Genomic DNA, 18,649 nt, shown 5'->3' on the forward strand with positions numbered 1-18,649 from the left:
CTGTTTTAATCAGAAATGCAATAAAATATAAAAATATATATATTTGGGAAATCCTTTCAATCTTCATATTCTCATACACCTGTTCTTGTGTTACTTTAAACATCTTTAACAGAAGTTTAATTTTTAACCCAGCCATTAGGGTTGCACAAGCCAGTGCATTCTTAGTGCCAGTCCCAAGCCTGGAAAAATAGGGAGGGTTGCATTAGGAAGAGCATCCAGCGTAAAACGTGACAAATCAAATATGCGAGTCACGAATCAGAAATTCATACTGGATCGGTCGAGGCCCGGGTTACCAACAACCGCCACTGAAATTGTTAGCCAACAGGGTACCGGTGAAAATTGGGCTACTGATGGCCAAAGGAGGTGAAGGAGAGGAGTGGCAGTGAGGACTAATAGAAGAATATGATAATGGAAACTGAAGGAGGAAGACTGTAGTGTGAGATTCAGAGAAAAGGGTAAGACAGGGGCTCTGTGGTGATAAAGAGTTGCTGGATGATTGGGCAACTACTGCAGAAGTGATAAGGGAGACAGCTAAAAAGGTACTTGGTGTGACATCTGGAAATAGAAAGAAGGACAAAGAGATGTGGTGGTGGAATGAGGAAGTGCAGGAGAGCATAAGGAGAAAGAGGTTGGCAAAACAGAATTGGGCTTGACAGAGTGATGTGAAAAGTACACAGGAGTACAAGAAGATGCGGCAGCAGGTAAAGAGGGATGTGGCAAAAGAAAAAGAAAAGGGCATATGAGAAGATGTATGTGAAGTTGGACACTAAGGAAGCTGATTGGCCAGGCAGAGGGACCGAGCTGGGAAGGATGTGCTGCAAGTTAGAGCAATAAAGGATGAAGATGGATATGTGTTGACTAGTGAGGAGAGTGTGTTGAGAAGATGGAGGGAGTATTTTAAGCAGCTGATAAACGAGGACAAGGTCAGACAGGAGTCTCAGTGGACTATGATGTTTGCAGATGATATTGTGATTTGTGGTGAGAGTAGGAAGCAGGTTGAGAAGAGCCTGGAGAGCTGGAGGTATGCACTGGAGAGAAGGGAGTGGGTGGAAAAGAGCGGCAGGAGTGATTTGTGGTAGAAGGGTGAAAGGAAAGTTTATAGGACTGTGGTGAGACCTGCTATGTTGTATGGTTTAGAGACAGTGGCACTGACTAAAAGACAGGAGGCGGAGCTGGAGGTAGCAGAGCTGAAGATGTTGAGGTTTTTATTGGTACTGACAAGCATGAACAGGATTAGAAATTAGTTTATTAGAGGGACAGCGCATGTAGGACGTTTTGGAGACAAGGAGAGGGAGGCGTGATTGAGATGGTTTCGACATGTGCACAGGGGGGACATGGGTCATGTAAGGTTCAGGAAAATACTGAGAATGGAGCTGCCAGAAAGAAGGAAAAGAGTAATGCAAAGGAGGAGGTTTATGGATGTGGTGAGGGAAGACATGCAGGTAGTTGGTTTGAAAGAGGCAGCTGTAGAAGACAGGGGGGGTATGGAGACGGATGATCCACTGTGGCGACCCCTAATGGGAGAAGCTGAAAGAAGAAGAAGAAATAGAAGTTTTATAGGCCTACGAAGATGAACATGTCTCAACAGGCCCCTTACTCATATATGTAAGAGTGGCTAATAAAGAAACTGAACAAGAATGAACAATGTCATAATAACAATAAGAAATAATATAGAAATATGTATAAACAAAAATAAATGCAAAAAGCATCACAAACAAAATAACAAAAATAACACCTTCAAAGTTTGTTTCTTTTACTTGTAAGTTTATCTTTTTTGTTTTTCACAATCAGGACTAATGACATTGACTACATGGAGCTGCGCTTGTGGATTGGACTGCACTCCTGCCTTCAGTGTCTCATCCTGGTGGCCTCAGATGCAAGCTATATTATAAAGTACATGACACGTTTCACTGAGGAGGGCTTCTCAAGCCTCATCTCTTTTATCTTTATCTCCGATGCTATAAAGAAGATGATGGGTGCACTCCAGTACTACCCGATTAACATGAACTTCAAGCCTGACTACATCACTACATACAAGTGTGAATGTCTGCCTCCAGACCAAGGTTAGCATCACTGAAGTGTAGATTAACCTGGCAGGAAAGGCAAGTTCTTGAAGTGTACACATTTGCATACATTTGTCTGATCTCAGCTGATATAAGCTTTTTTAAATATTTGTCACAAAGATTAAATGCAGCAATTTACAGACTGATTTACATGGTGATTACAAAATTGCAATTTGCATTTTTTTTTTTTTACTTCTTTTAATACTGCATAATACTGACATTTTTGTAACAGGTTCTTCAATTGTTTTCAATTCATCTGCTATACTTGGTCCAGACAACTATACTGATTACTCTTTGGTAAGTTCAAGCTTGGAATAACAGTAGGATTATAAAATATACAAATCTAACATTTATATTTAGTTTTTGCTAATATAATTATTCTTATTTATTCATTAATTCTTAATCATGCTTTATTGATGCATTATTTGCTTTGACTCAATTTCAAAGTGATTTACAAATCTCAAAGTGATATACAAATGAAATGCTATTCACTAACACAATAGATTTTTTTTATTTGGCAGATATATTTAATCATCTATGAATGTATATCTTCTTCCTTCAACATAGTACAACTTCACACTTCTGGACTGGAGTCAGCTGAGCAAAAAAGAGTGTCTAAAATATGGTGGAGCTCTTATAGGCAAATCCTGCAAATATGTTCCTGACTTGGCTCTGATGTCCTTCGTCCTGTTTTTTGGCACCTATTCTATGACCATTTCTCTCAAGAAGTTTAAGTCCAGCCGCTACTTCCCCACCAAGGTTTGGAATGAGCCAACAATAATATTATAATTTTATGACTTAGTGAAATAAGAACTAAAAAGGACTGTTATTTGTAATTTTTTTCTACATTTTCAAATGTTTTTTTTTTTTTACCCTTTCACCTTTTTGCCCACCCACTCTTTCATACACAGAACTCAATTAAAGATCAACTATAATTTATGTGGTGGTATTAAAATGTTTCGAAACTAACAAGTCACAGATCTGGTTCAGCTGTTTACTAAATGTCCTTCTTCAGATGCCTTAAAACCTGGCAGTGGAATTTACTATTGACAGTCTGGCCCCTGGGGACAAATAGACGATGAGCATGCTCTTGATCAAGCTGTAGACGTGCCTCACCTTTTTTGTTCGACTGCTTTGTATTAGGGTCATACCCGTACACCCAAGTTTCGTCACTGGTAATAAGTTCTTAGTAGACTTCATCGCGGTGTTCCTTCTGGTCTTGGGTCAGCACGCTGGGGACAAACTTAGCAAAAACATGGCACATGTTAAAATCACACATGGGGATTGCCTGGAATGTTCTGTTTGACACACCGACAATGTTGTGGAAGTTGCTGATCAACATTTTTGTGGGTTTAGCATGGTAAAGGTCTTCTCTGTGGCAGATTTTACGCAGAATCTAATGTTTGCTCTTTCTTTTAACTTACTGTCAATGATGAAATTTTAGATGTTGTAATGCACATGATCAGAATAGCACAGCTCACAGTGTATCCAGGACAATGTCTTTTAGTCTAAGACTTAGACATTATTGACATTTATTGAGCTCGTGAACATTAAAGAAAGGCAAAAACAATAAAAAGGAACCCCTGTTAATTGACTTGCTCAAGGGCTCAACAGTGGCAGCTTGGCAGTGCTGGGGCTTGAACCCCCGACCTTATGATTATTAACCCAGAACCTTAAAAACTGGACCACCACTGCCCCATTTGGCACACTGACTTATCAAGGTCGGTGCTCACTGTGACTGTGTGTGCAGCCTTGTGATACTACTCATACAACCCCAATTTAAAAAATGTTGGGAAATTTGCATACAAACAGGATACAATGATTAGCAAATCTCATAAACCCATATTTTATTCACAGTAGAAAATATAATACATACCAAATGTTCAAATTGAGAAAATGTACCATGTTAAGAGAAAAAAATATGGTAATTATTAATTTGATGGTCAAAGCATCTAAGTGTGGTTGATCTAAGTGTAATGGTAGTGGAGGTGAAGAGAGTTTCTGATAGGGTGATTAACATGAAGCTGGAAGTTGAAGGGGTGATGATAAATGTCATGAGTACTTATGCTTCGCAAGTGGAGGAGAAGGAAACATTTTGGAGTGAGTTAGATAAAGTGGTAGAAGGTGTACCTAGGAATGTACGATTGGTGATTGTTGCAGACTTTAATGCCATGCAGGTGAAGGGAATAGAAATGATGAGGAGGTGATGGGTAGGTATGGTCTTAGGGAGAATAATGTGGAAGGGCAGATGGTGGTAGATTTTGCAAAAATTATGGAAATGGCAGTGATGGCAGAATACTTATTTTAAAAAGAAGAAGAAACATAGGGTGCTGTATAAGAGTGGAGGAAGGTGCACACAGGTATATTCTATGTAGGAGATAACCTGAAGGAAATTGGAGACTGTAAGGAGTTGGCGGGGGACAGTGTAGCTAGACAGCATCGGATGGTGGTCTCTAGGATGGCTTTGGAGGTGAAGAAGAGTAAAGACTGAAAAAAGTATTAGATGGTGGAAACTGAAGGAGGAAGGCTGTAGTGTAAGGTTCAGGAAAGAGGTCAGACAGGGGCTCGGAAGTGGTGAAGAGGTGCTGGATGATTGGGCAACTACTGCAGAAGTGATAAGGGAGACAGCTACAAAGGTACTTGGCGCGACATCTGGAAATAGAAAGGAAGACAAAGAATGTGGTGGTGGTGGTGGAATGAAGACGTGCAGGAAAGCATAAGAAGAAATAGGATGGCAAAACAGAATTGGGCTCGGCAGAGAGATGAAAAAAGTATGCAGGTGTACAAGAAGATGCAGCAGCAAGTAAAGAGGGATGTGGCAAAAGGAAAACGCATATGGGGAGTTGTATGAGAAGTTGGACACTAAGAAAGGAGATTTGGTCATACTTCCTGGTTCTGGAATGTGAGCATGCTTTATCATGGGCTGAAGTAAAAGCTGTTATATGGTCAGATGAATCAAAATTTAAAATACATTTTTAAAACCATGGGCTACCGGACTCCAGACTAAGAGGAGAGTCTGGATACATGTTATAAGCCTCGAGAAAAAAACCTGCATGTCTAATGATATAGCAGTGCATTAAAGCATTTGGAATGGGCAGCTTGCACATCTGGAAAGGCACTGCTGAAATGTTTATACACGTTTTTTAAGAGCAACATATGCTTCCATCTGCATGGCATCTTTTTCAGAATAGGAATTGCATATTTTAGTAAACAAATGATAAACAGAATACTGTATCTAATACAACATCATGGCTTTGTAGTAGAAGCAATTGAATGCTGAACTGGCCTGCCCACTTTCCAAACCTTTCACCAACTGAAAATGGTTGGTGCAACTAGATGGTTGAAGAGTTAGAATCTTGTATCAGTAATGAATCGGACCACATTCCTTTCTCAAAACTTCAGGTCTCCACAGTTTCCAGACATATCCAGACTATTGTTAAAGGAAATGGGGATGCTGCATGTTTACAGTGGTAAACATGTCCCAGTGTTTTTTGAGATGTGTTGCAGCCATCAGTTTCAAAATTAAGTTTTTTTCCATTAAATGTTACTTTTTAAAAAATGTCCTCAAGTTAAACATTTGATATGTTTTGTACTGTGAATAAAATATGACTTAATAAGATGTGATTTGAATATTAATGAGGCTGTGAGACACTTTTTTCTTTCCTGTCTATCATATTTTCAACATTCTTGTGTGTGTTTTATTTTTTGACCCCTTAAATCCCAACTTCATCCCTCAGTGGCGTACCTTGAGTGCAGATTTTGCCATTATTATATCCATTGTGGTCTTCTGTGCCCTGGATCACCTGATGTCTTTGGAAACTCCCAAACTGCATGTACCCACTCAGATCAAGGTCACACAACTGTCCTTCTGTGTCATATCTGCACCAATGAAAAACAGATTTTCTTAAATCACACCTTTGCTAATGGATTTGAAATCATCAAGTGCATAATTGTCTGCAGTGTTGTAGGGTTGTGTGTTTAAATTGTCTTTTTCTTTTCCGTTTATTTAACTCCTTGTAAATGATTGTATGACTGCTATTTTTCTTTCTTTCTCATTCCTCTCTGCAAATGCATAGCTTCGCAAACTCATCAGTGATTTTTCCATCTTTACATCAATCATGACGTTTGTTGGTCTCGATATTTTATTGGGACTTGAAACACCCAAACTTATAGTGCCTACAGAGTTTAAGGTATGATCCTGATTAGCTAACTGTGCTAAGTTGTGGATGATAGTCAAGGACTATTATTGGTGTGCAACACTGATTATATTTAATGTACAATACCTTTTATTGCTCTGGATCTTCAAAGATTGGTTTCTGATTGCAATTTAAAATAGTCCTTAACTAAATGACTTGTCTGAAAGCATGGACTAACTTTAATATCAGAAATAACTAACTAGCTTTCTTTAACTAGCTACTTTTTAAAATCATTCCTTACTTCTCACTTGTGTCTATAGCCCACTCGATCAGATCGTGGTTGGATGGTCAATACCATTGGGAAGAACCCTTGGTGGATGTGTCTGGCTAGTTTTGTGCCTGCTCTTCTTGTTACCATTCTTATTTTCATGGATCAGCAGATCACTGCTGTTATTGTCAACCGCAAGGAGAACAAACTTAAGGTATAGTATAATAAAAGTCATTCTTATCTCTTCAGTTATTCTCATTCTCGAATGTGTTATATATGTGGTATATAGTTTTTTTGCTTGTAACACTGCATTTCATGCAATGTGTCATAGCTTAGTGTATCTTAACTGTTTGTAAAACAATTTACTATTTTTTTTTCACATGTTGAACTTGAGCAGAAAGGATGTGGCTATCATTTGGACATGTTTTGGGTGGGAATCCTCATGGCAGTCTGCTCTTTCCTGTGTTTGCCATGGTATGTAGCAGCTACAGTCATCTCTATTGCTCACATAGATTCCCTTAAGATGGAGAGTGAGTGCAGTGCTCCAGGCGAGCAGCCACAGTTCTTGGGAGTGCGGTAAGTGAATATAAGTTTACTTTTTTTTTTTTTTTTTTTTTTAACAGTTTTTACTATTTCTTTCTGGTTTGCATTGATGTTTAAGGTGCATCTCTTCACATTTCTTTTTCTTATTTCACACAGAGAGCAAAGGTTGACAGGTATCCTGGTTTTTGTACTCACTGGAGTTTCTATTTTTCTTGCTCCCATACTACAGGTAAGTCTTGAGAACATGTGTTAGTCTTTATATATAAGTTTTCATATAATTACAATTACTCACAGTATAATCTATCTCTGTATAGACTATTGAAAGCTTATCAAGTGCTGTTGTGTGTTATCAAGTAGCTAATCTGTAGGTTTACAAATTGTTGCATATACTTAACAGCACTTTACTCAAAAAATATTTAGAAATAATATTGTAAATATTGTAAATAATAAATAGCATTGTATATTTAATTCAAAGGAAATAGTATGGTTTTTTTAATTATTAAAATAGTAATATTTTTTTAATTGACAATCTCAATTCCTAATTAAGATCATTAATGCAAGGTGGTGGGTGGGGCAGAAATTTCCACAACTAAACATTCAAGACAGAGAAAGAGAAACAGCAGTGTATATGATTTTATCATCAACAATCTCAGTATACAGTACATGTATATGGTGCCAATGGTGAAATTTTTCTTTACAAATCTTTTAGCTATTTACCCCTTTGACTTCCCTGTTCAAATAATCATATCATCCACTGCTTGTGACCTTTGCTTGTGCAGATTAAAAATGACTTTAAAATTTTTACTGTTGTGGAAAAACCTCTCTAGTTTACGTATGTAACCCTAGTTGTCCACGCTCTGAAACACGTGTGTAATCTGTCCAATGGAAGGTGCGGCATCACCGGCAGGGTGACATGACCAGGAAGCTATAAAAAGCACATGGAGTGCTGCAGGAATGCCCGCAGTGTGGCAAGGCGACACAGCCTCTCGTTCCCTCAGAAAACTAGGTTTACATACCTTCAGGAACTCGAGCTGCGTCACAATGCTTTGGGAATGAAAGTCCAATACCGCCAGACTGAACAATCCCTGACTAGTGTGTATAGGCACAGCTAGGTCGAAAGGACAGAGGAGCCAGGAGTGGCATTGAGGTAAATGTTATAAAACCTGACGAAGGTCAGCGGCATTTACCAGCCCGCAGCGTTGCAGATGTCTTGGAGGGACACTCCAAGGGACCGAGGGACACTCCAAGGGACCAAGGCTTAGAGGCTGCATGAACGGAGCGGGGTGACCAGAGGACTCAAAGGAGGACACAATAGCATCAAAAAAGGCCCCAAAAGCGAACCTCAGGAACTTCCTATAAGAAAGTAGGATGGATAGTATGCATCCTTTGGACCTGATCTAAGACATGACCTGTTTGACAGTCAGCGTTTTTAACCTGTCTCATTAGTGAGCAGTTTAGCTGACATAGACCTAGAATAGGATGCAGTCCACCGTCCTTTTTGGGAGCTATAAAGTACCAAATGTAAAACCCAGACTCTCTGTCTGATGGAGGGTACCTCGATGGACTCTTTCCTCAGGAGAGTGCTTACTTTCTGTTCCATGACCAGCGCCTTCTCAGTTCTCACCAGGGTGGGACAAACCCCGTTGAAACAGGGCGGACAAGACCCGAACTGAATTCCAGGGGGTCAGGTAGTCTCTTAGGAGTATCATTCTCTCTATACTGACCTCCGGTATGCCTAAAGCCCGGGATATGACCTGGTGCAGCACTAGTGGCCTCAAAGGAGAGTTCTCCTGGTCCGCTACAATGCTGAAACCAAGAAGGAAGCTCGCTGGAGCTGGCATTTCGTGGCAGGGTTATCATATCGGGTCCCTGAGGGTGCCAGGGCCGGGCGGGCACTGTGTAATGCAGTGCAACATGCCCACAAAGGCTGTGTGTAGCCCCTCCAGTGATATAGCGGGGGCAGGGAAAACACACAACCGGAAAGTGTGCTTAGCCTTTTTCGATAACAATAGACATAACATACACACAGAATGCTTCATGAACAAACAGAAGCTGGCAACAGCTTTACTCCATGTGCTTTTTATGGCTTCCTGGTTGTGACATTACACCGCTGGTGATGCCGCACCTTCCATTAGACAGATTACACGTGATTCAGAGTGTGGACAACGCAGGAGCTTTCCCAAAGCGGTGCGACGCAGCTCGAGTTCCCAAAACGGAAGTAAAACAATCTGAGAATTCAGAAAATAAATGCTATTTTTATATTGACCCATGCATTTGTTTATGCACAGCTTTCTTCAGATCCTGCCACAGAATTAAATTTGGGTTGGCATCTGGTTTTTAATGGGCAATTACAACACCTTGATTCTGTTCTTTTTTAGCCATTATGCTGTAAATTATCTGGAGCATTGTCTTATTACATGACGTAATTTTGGTCAAGCTTTGGCACTGATTCCATGCTTGGTATACAGTCACCACTGTGCTTGATAGATGGTATGAGGTGTTTGTGTTGACTTTATTTACCTAATATAAAAAACTGCTAAGGACCAGATGATTTGTACTAATTCCATAGAATTCAAGAGGATGTAAATTTTTTTTTTTTAAAGTCTTTATTACAAAGTAAATATTTTGTTGTTTCAGTCTGAACATATATCACATTGACAATGATGCAATTATAGCAAATATTAAATTTATATATTGACTTATATATATAAAATATATAAAATTTTGTTTAAAACATCGTATGGCATATTCTGTGCTCTTTTCATAAGTAATATAATAAGAAAACTGTGTATTAGTTTAAATAACAACATTAAAATCCAGCACTGTAGCATATACCGTATGTAGAAATAATTATTTTTATGTGCTTTTTTTTTTTATAGTATATTCCCATGCCAGTACTTTATGGTGTGTTCCTGTACATGGGTGTAGCCTCTCTCACTGGCATTCAGGTGCATACACACACACACACACACACACACACACACACACACACACACACACACACACACACACACACACACACACACACACACACACACACACAGGTGTACACAAACCATGTACTTGAGTTAAAGTAGAGATACACTAGGTAAAATATTACTCCAGTAAATGTAAAACTGCTCCCTTCAAACTACAAAGATATTTGCCTTCAAATGTATTAAAGTATCCAAAGTCTTCATCTGAAAAGTCTCTAATGTTACTCTTAGCACACCAATCTATGAACAAAATGATATTAATTAGTCAAACACTGATTTTCATGAGCCCCAAACCTTCTTTTTAAATCATGCAAAAAGGCCACAGGTGTTTTGGCAAGTTAAAATCAGGAGTTTGTTCCATTATTTAACATTTGCAAAATTATTGCTGATTGCAGTTGAACTGATGCTGAACTTCATGTTTTTGATAAATAGATACCACCAAGGTGCAAAAACAGTTTAAAACAGAGTTCACGTTCTACCATGATTGGTAGCTTGCTGCGTGCTTGACCAGTTAAGTGGTAACATTTTACAATAACCGTACATAAATAACGTACTTATATGTAAACTAAATGTTACTTTAGTCTAAAGGCATATATTTATTAAGAAAAGTCACATACATTCATGTGTAAACAATGGCTTTTTAAGTACAGAAACAAATTACATTTACTTTGTTACTGTCCACCACTACACACACACACACACACACACACACACACACACACACACACACACACACGTTTTTCTATTTATACTGACATAATTATTAATGCAGCTAATTAATTCTATGCTTACTCCTAAATCTAACTTTTTAATATAAGATACATTTTTAAAGCATTTTTCTCATGGGGACCAGTCAAATGTCAATCAGATATTCCTATTTTGATGGGGTCACTATATAAATACAATAATAAAAACACGTCATGGTGACCACACATACTCAATACTATTTAGTGCTTAATGTGTTTAGATTACATTACCTTAGTTTTTAAATCTAACGGAGATTACTCATATTATTTAGTTTTGGGAGAGGATTAAGCTTATCCTGATGCCTGCCAAGCACCAGCCAGACTTTGTTTACCTCCGCCACGTACCACTGCGCCGGGTGCATCTTTTCACTCTCGTCCAGATTACCTGTCTGGCTGTCCTCTGGATCCTCAAGTCTACTGTGGCAGCTATTGTTTTCCCTGTCATGGTAAGATCTATGCTTGTATCTGTTCTTCAAATTCCTTGACTACTGTGCATAGGAAAAAATTATACATTGGTATAAGGGTATTACCTGTAACCTGTATCCCTATTTAATACTCACACTGTCTTTACTGTCTCACATTGTCTGTATTGTCTTGTATACCGTATTTTTCAGACTATAAGCCGCTACTTTTTTTCCCACTTTTTTTCCCGCGGCTTAAACAACGAAGCGGCTAATATATTGATCGTTCCTGTGTTTTTCCCGGTTTCACAACCTTCAAGCCAAAAAACTGAGCGACATAAAATTAGACCAATGAAATTTCCGAACGGAAACGAAAAAACACACCTCACCTGTGTTCTCAGCTGCACGGCTTTGCGAGAAAAAACTTCCACTGGTGGCGCACGAACGATGACAAAAGATAAACTCCCCAGTGAAATACAGTGGTACCTTGACCTACGAGTTTAATTCGTTCCGTGGTTGAGCTCGTATCTCAATTTGCTCGCACATCAAATCAGTTTTCCATATTGAAAATACTTAAAATGGCATTAATCCGTTCCAACCCTCAAAATGACACCCCATTTTTAGGTTTCATGTTATTAAATTGGAAAATACATTTCTAAATAACAAATCTTGTATAAAAACATAATAGAAAGAGTATGTAAAGATATAATAAGGTTTTATTCGGTATATTTTCCTTGGAAATGAGACGACTTGAGCTAACGAAAACGCCAGTGGGGTGTGTGTGTGTGTGTGTGTGTGTGTGGAGAGGGGGTAGAGGCGATAAGCAGATGCAGAGGGAAAACTCCTGTATCTATATCTAAATCACTCCTGTAAACTACGTATCCCTTTTTAAAATTTTTATTTTTTCTTCTTTGCTTATCTTAATTTCTGTCACAATCTTCGCTTTCTGGCTTCACTTCACCATCTAGCAACGGCGTCTCGAGCTTGTACCTACATTTTTTGCTCGCGTAACAAAGCAAAAAAATCGACCGAGTGACCGCTCATACCTCGGAAAACTCGTACAATAATGCGCTCGTAGGTCAAAGTACCACTGTAGTTGTGAAAGGAAGGAAAAAGACAGTGAACAATGACTTACTTGGTCGGCTACTCTTTAGATACAAGCCGTTGTAACGCGTTGAGTCTGGGTCAAGTGATAGCTCACTAAAACTCCAGTTGCAACAGAAATCATATAATCACAGACAGGTTACCAAAACTCATGAGCATCAGAAAATAAAAAGGACATAATCCTCGGTCTCCACACACGCAGTAATACCGGAAGAATGCAGTGGCATGCTGTATTCCCAAAATACCGCTATGCTCCTAATAGAAGCGCAACATATTGCATTTAGTGTCTTTCGTTAAAGCCTGTGTAAAGTTCATTAGTTTTAGTGTAGACGTGCGGCTTATAGACAGGTGCGGCTTATTTATGTTAAAAATACAAATCTTTGTCAAATTCAGTGGGTGCGCTTTATAGTCCGGAAATTACGGTAGTCTGTTTTTGTCTTGTCTTGTCTGTTTTGTCTTGTATAGTCCAAGCTGAATGTATAGTTTTTATTTATGTCTGTACTTTGAGAGTCACTAACAGCTGGAACCAAATTCCTTGTGTGTGTCAACACACTTGGCCAATAAACCTGATTATGATTCTGAGGGGTGTAATGATACATGAAATACACGGTTTGGTAAGCACCTCGGTTTTTAAGCAATGGTTTACCATAATTTCCGGACTATAAAGCGCACCCATTATATAAGCCGCACCCACTGAATTTGACCCTCATTTTGAGGGTTGGAACGGATTAATGCCATTTTAAGTATTTTCAATATGGAAAACTGATTTGATGTGCAAATTGAGATACGAGCTCGTCCACGGAACGAATTAAACTCGTAGGTCAAGGTACCACTGTATTTCTCTGGGGAATTTATCTTTTGTCATCGTCGTGCGCCACCAGTGGAAGTTTTTTCTCCCGATGCCGTGCAGCTCAGAACACAGGTGAGGTGCGTTTTTTTATTATGTTTGCAAAACATAAATAGCTTTTTTTTTTTTATGCAGTTTATTATTATTACCATTTGGTGAAATTCAAAACATTACATTTTAAAAACTATTTTAAATAAAATTTACAATTAAATAAATACATTTATATTTTATAATATGTAATGTGTAAATCATTCATTCACTCCTACAACATGAGGAATTGTTAGGATTTTCTTATTTGAAAAGAAACTCTTGAAGCTGAACAAGTCTGCAATGTGCAAAGCAAAATTTCCAGTATGGACTGTGTAGCCACAGTGACACTGTACAAATGTAATAATATAATCAAACAACAGTGACAATGCACTCAAGTGCGAGGCGGAGACTAAACAAACTTGTGGTCCAGCACTTCAGTTCCTCAGAAAACTGATGGAACACAAGCCCTGTACCAAAACGGTACGAATACGTGTAGTGTTACACCCCTAGATGGTATTGTAATTGATTTCAAGAAGTATTCGTATTTATCTGTTAGAATCTTGTTCATTGACAAGTTTTCTCTCTATCCTTTAATATGACCCAACTTGTATATAATACATGGTTACCATTAATGTAACCATGTATTATATACAAGTATAAAACCTGCAGTTATCAATCACCCATGTAATCACAAACACACAAACCACAAAGCAAAACCACAATTAGATGGTGGATTAACAATTTGGCATAACATTTCAACATCTACCATAGAAGTAATTAGAAGTAATTGTATCTAATTACTTGAGACATTTTTTTTGCATTTTCAGCTTCTTGGTTTATTTAATATTTAAAACTATTATTAACCTGAACCCAGCCTCTTAGTGCTGGTCCCAAGCCCAGGTAAATGGGGAGGGTTGTTTTAGGAAAGGCAATTCGCATAAAACATGTGCCAAATCAAATATGCGGATCATGAACCAGAGGTTTAGAAACTACTTTATTAGAGGGATCGTGCATGTAGACAAGGTGAGGGGGACGCAACTGAAATGGTTTGGACATGTGCAGAGGAGGGACATGGGGTAATGCTGTGGATGGAGCCACTAGGAGGGAGGCAAAGAGTAAGGCCAAGGAGGAGGTTTATGGATGTGGTGAGGAAAGACATGCAGGTAGTTGGTTTGAAAGAGGCAGCTGTAGAGGACAGGGGGGGGGTGATCCACTAAGGCGACCCCTAATGGGAGAAACCAAAAGAAGAAGAAGAAGATTAAGTTTAACCTGAAGAAGTTTAAGATGAACTGGAAGATGGTTGTGTTCTATTTCCAGATTCTGGGTCTAATGGTGGTGAGAAAGCTACTCGATCTTGTCTTCTCCCAGCATGATCTGGCCTGGCTGGATGACATCCTACCTGAGAAAGACAAAAAAAAGAAGGAAGATGAGAAAAAAAAGAAAGAAAGACAGAAGACCAAAAGCACAGATCATGACACTAATGATGAGGTTAGTGAACAAATACGTTTGCTTGTATAATGCGCGCGCGCACACGCACGCACGCACACACACACACACACAAACACACACACACACACACACACACACACACACACAAATATGCTATCACAGTGTGAATCAATCATGTTCTCTGATCTGGGTCAATGTTATGTAATTGATTACTGCCTTTTATTTCTCCTTCTTTTCACAGTGTTGCTAAAAAGGCAATGTTTAACTTTTACTGCAGTCTGTATGTCATTTAATCTACAGTTGTTCCTGTCCTGGCATGGCATTTTTTTTAGTTGGTGTGTCCTGCATGTGTTGTGCTAAATGCTGTTTGTTTCAATTAGCACATACAAAAAAAAAAAATCACAAACGTGAGTACACCACTCACATTTTAGCAACAATTTTATTATATGTTCTCAATGGACAATACAATAGAAATGAAAATTGGATGTACTTTAGAGTAGTCAATGTGCAGCTTGTATAGCATTACAGATTTACTACTCTAAAAATAACAATAAAATGTTGACACTTTGGACACAGTTTTGACATGTTCACTTAGTGTCAATATTTTTATTCTTCCACTCCTCCATAATGACATCACAAAGCTGCTCGAGGTCTGGAGACATACTTGGCCACTCAATCAACTTCACCTTTTAGCTTCCTCAGCAAGGCAGTTGTCATCGTGGCAGTGTGTTTGTGTTTATTATTATGTTGGAAAACTGCTATTTGGCCCATTTTCTCAAGGAGGGCAATATTTTATGCATCAGAATGTCACAATACATGTTGGAATCCATGTTTCCCTCAACAGCAGTTCCCCATTACCAGCAGCACTCATGCAGCCCCAGACCATGATGCTACCACCACCATGCTTGACTGTAAGCAAGATACAATTTTCTTTGTACTCCTCACAAGGGCGTCACACATGCTCTGTAAAGCCTCACCTCTAAAGCAATGCTGGTAACACTCATGCATCTGTTTTTTTTGTGGTGTTTTAAGAAACAATTTTCCCATACTGACCACTGAATGCTCAGCATCTCTAAAGATTTGAAAATGTTGTTGCTCTCCACAAAGATAGCCACAATTCTCAAATCTTTAGAGATGCTGAGCATCCAGTGGTCAGTATGAGCGAATTGTTCTCAGAGCACCACATTTTAACTGCTCTAATACAAAATATACACATTTTGTATGGTTCTGTCAAGCAGACAAAAACAGAAACATGATGAATAGGACATGTGGCTTTGCATGGTTACAATACGTGCTGTACAGCTGTTTTCACTTAGGGTGTACTCACTATTGTTGCCAGCTATTTTTGAATAATGGCTGTGCGTTGTAATTTTCAAAAGGACAGTAAATCCTTACCACCATACAAGCCTCACATTGACTACTCTCAAATATTTCCAAGTTTTATTTCTATGGTATTGTCACTTGAGAAGATAAAATGGTTGCTGAAATGTACTTACTTTTGTGTGATACTGTATATGTAGTAGTAGATTGTGGTTTCTGTGTCACACCCAGTTACAATGCCCCAGTGATTGCCTTTCCTCAGTGAAGATTCAGAAGGAGCCATCAGAATGCCCATCATCCTCCCCTGACCCTCCTCACATACACCCTGCTGCATCTAACTGTAAGTGAACCTTAATGTTTTTTCTTCTTATGACATAATGTCTGATATGATGTATACATGTTTAATTAGTGTCATGTTATGGAGACAAAGGCAAATTACTTTTCCTGGATTTTCCTGGTTCAGTAAAGTTGTCTGTTATGGAGGCAAAGCAGATGCAAGTGCAGACTCTTATTTGCAAAGTGAGGAATAAATAATATAGTATTTACAAATATAAACTTGAAAAAATTAACTTACAGACTATGAGCAAGACTATAGCAGGCTAAGCAAAGATTGACTTGGGATCAACAGCAGCTTCATGAGACACAATAACTGGAACCTAAGTAGTGTTGCTGATTAAGGTGAAACAAGAAACAGGTGTGTATGTGTGGTAAGTGATATGTGACATGCAAGGGCCGCTGAAAAAGTAGTTCCTGTCCTCTTCTTACCACACTGACACATAAGCATTAAAATTCACATTTCCTAAATGAAAACTGGAGGTTTAAATTCAATTAATTGAAAAGATTTGTTTGGTTTAATTTGTAAATATGACCAAAATACCATAGTGCATATTTAAGACAATAGCCATTAATGATATATTTAATTAGGTTTATTGAGCCCAAGAGAGTAAAATAACCAGTAGCAGGTCTTCAGGGCACTCAGAATCTTTTTTACATGAATATTTATAAAATTATTCCTAATAGTCTATTCTCTTCATTTCATAGCTTTTCTCTTGTGCTGCTTCCTGTATCATATGTTTAGGTTAGAGTTAGCCAAATATTTTTTAGCTATCACATCACGTGTTGCTAGGGTCAAAGAAATAAGCCATGAGGCCTTCAGAAAAAAAAACAATGCGTATTATTGTATAAAGTACATGTTGCATGAAGCTGTTGCTTTAGCCAATCAGATTGCAAAATGGCGACTCTAGGATCATCTAACAGGCATACAATAACGTCAGCATTTTCACATTCTTTGACTGGATTGTCAGGGACCACTAGTCAGAGCCTGCAAGGAAATATTTTCAAAACCTTCCTGCCACAATGGCTGAATTTTCTGGTTAATATTGTTAATATAGTTTAATATTGATGCTTCTGCTAAAGATAATGTATGTGGCACAGCTGTGGCTGCAGTGAAAGCAGACTTGTTGGATTGAGTTAATTGGGTTTCCTGCTTTAGTAATGACATTGTCACTCATGGCACTCATGCTGAATGAGATACCTGTCTGTGCTGCAGCACTGTTATGCTGTGGTTCTGTATAATATTCATAGTTTCTATTTATATCAACAGAATAAACACATTGCATTAGCAACAGGATCTACTAATTAAGCAGTTAAGGATTTAAAATATATAATATAAATGGAATCTGGTGATATCTGGCATATTTATTTTCTAATTGACTTTATTTTAATGTTGCATTAAATCTGATTTAGACTCAAAAGCAAAAAAAAAACTTTTTTTTGGCTTATAAAATTTTTGACTTTTACCTTTATTAATTTAGCCTAAAATTAAATCACTGCAAAAAAAATAAATTGGTGCAAAATAATTAGGAAAGAACATTCGTTCGAGTGCATCTTACTTGATAATAATAATTGATAATGTAAAGCATCTACCTTTGCTTGCATAAAAGTTTTTTAATGTATTCATCTTTGATAAGTAAGCTACTGGTCAGGGTCATGGTGGATCCAGTTCATAAAGATAGTATAATACATGCTTTTGACAACCCTCCTTTAAAAATGTACCACATAAAATTCACAAAAGAGAATCACAATAAGTTTATATTGTGGTGTTGAACTCACAATGTTTTCCTAGATAATTCTGCATTACTGGTGAAACATTATCATGTTCCCTCTTTCCTTTTGCAAATGGGTTAATAGATATAACAGGTATCCTTCCTGCTTACGTGCCACTTAAAATTTACATTTATATATTGTTTAATTTGAAAGTTAGATTTGAACTAGTTTCTATGATTTTATGAATTTGCATATTAGACCACTTTTTCTTCTTGTTGGAGATTTTATCGCAAATTATTTATTGCAAATCACAACAATGATATTATTAGAAAATCAAGCACCAAATTTTCAATCATATTGGTATTCTACATTTTCTTCTTTATTTTCCATCTGGCTAGAGTGTCTATGGCAGCCACACAACCATCTGCTAAGAAGTTATTAAAGTTGGGGACACAATGGAATAGGGTCTAGATTTATTTTGGAAGTATGTATATGCTTTTAACTTTTTAAACTTGTATCAAAAATGTATAGGGTATTTAATTAAAACAAAAGCCATTTTCTTCCCATCTTTTTACCTTCTCATGTATTGTATGGGCAAGTTTAGCCTCTGATCTAGTCCTATTTTTCTCAGTCAGAGAATACTAGTGTTCAAGGAAATTACACACATCATGAGTGAGACTACAAATCAGACTTAACTGATAACTTTTTTTATATGACTGCT

The 18,649-nt window shown here is 37.9% G+C and overlaps 1 protein-coding gene and 1 long non-coding RNA gene across 8 annotated transcripts in view; one reads left to right on the forward strand and one right to left on the reverse strand.

The window, feature by feature from the left end:
- slc4a5b (solute carrier family 4 member 5b) overlaps positions 1 to 18,649 on the forward strand; it is a 53,153-nt gene that overhangs the window by 33,701 nt on the left and 803 nt on the right. For 3 of the 4 annotated variants that reach the window (XM_083569049.1, XM_083569047.1, XM_083569048.1), the window contains 11 exons: positions 1,792 to 2,063; positions 2,296 to 2,360; positions 2,631 to 2,822; positions 5,801 to 5,914; positions 6,520 to 6,681; positions 6,865 to 7,043; positions 7,167 to 7,239; positions 9,890 to 9,958; positions 11,004 to 11,177; positions 14,431 to 14,601; positions 16,114 to 16,222. In XM_083569049.1, the coding sequence (XP_083425175.1) occupies positions 1,792 to 2,063; positions 2,296 to 2,360; positions 2,631 to 2,822; positions 5,801 to 5,914; positions 6,520 to 6,681; positions 6,865 to 7,043; positions 7,167 to 7,239; positions 9,890 to 9,958; positions 11,004 to 11,177; positions 14,431 to 14,601; positions 16,114 to 16,222 (1,580 nt within the window). The remainder of the gene's footprint in view (positions 1 to 1,791; positions 2,064 to 2,295; positions 2,361 to 2,630; positions 2,823 to 5,800; positions 5,915 to 6,519; positions 6,682 to 6,864; positions 7,044 to 7,166; positions 7,240 to 9,889; positions 9,959 to 11,003; positions 11,178 to 14,430; positions 14,602 to 16,113; positions 16,223 to 18,649) is intronic. The other variant, XM_083569046.1, reaches the window with a different exon arrangement.
- On the reverse strand, positions 122 to 16,760 carry LOC310741420. 4 transcript variants are annotated; one of them, XR_014537937.1, is made up of 5 exons: positions 16,457 to 16,760; positions 16,322 to 16,354; positions 14,383 to 14,512; positions 5,809 to 5,942; positions 2,864 to 3,306 (listed from the first exon to the last, which is right to left on the reverse strand). It is a non-coding gene; the product is annotated as an uncharacterized lncRNA (long non-coding RNA). The 4 variants fall into 4 exon arrangements; XR_014537938.1 differs by lacking the exon at positions 16,322 to 16,354 and having other exon boundaries at positions 2,881 to 3,306; XR_014537935.1 differs by lacking the exons at positions 2,864 to 3,306; positions 16,322 to 16,354; positions 16,457 to 16,760 and adding an exon at positions 122 to 179 and having other exon boundaries at positions 14,383 to 14,505.

The sequence above is a fragment of the Silurus aristotelis genome, assembly GCF_946808225.1.
Source record: "Silurus aristotelis genome assembly, chromosome: 18".
NCBI classification, from domain to species: domain Eukaryota; kingdom Metazoa; phylum Chordata; class Actinopteri; order Siluriformes; family Siluridae; genus Silurus; species Silurus aristotelis.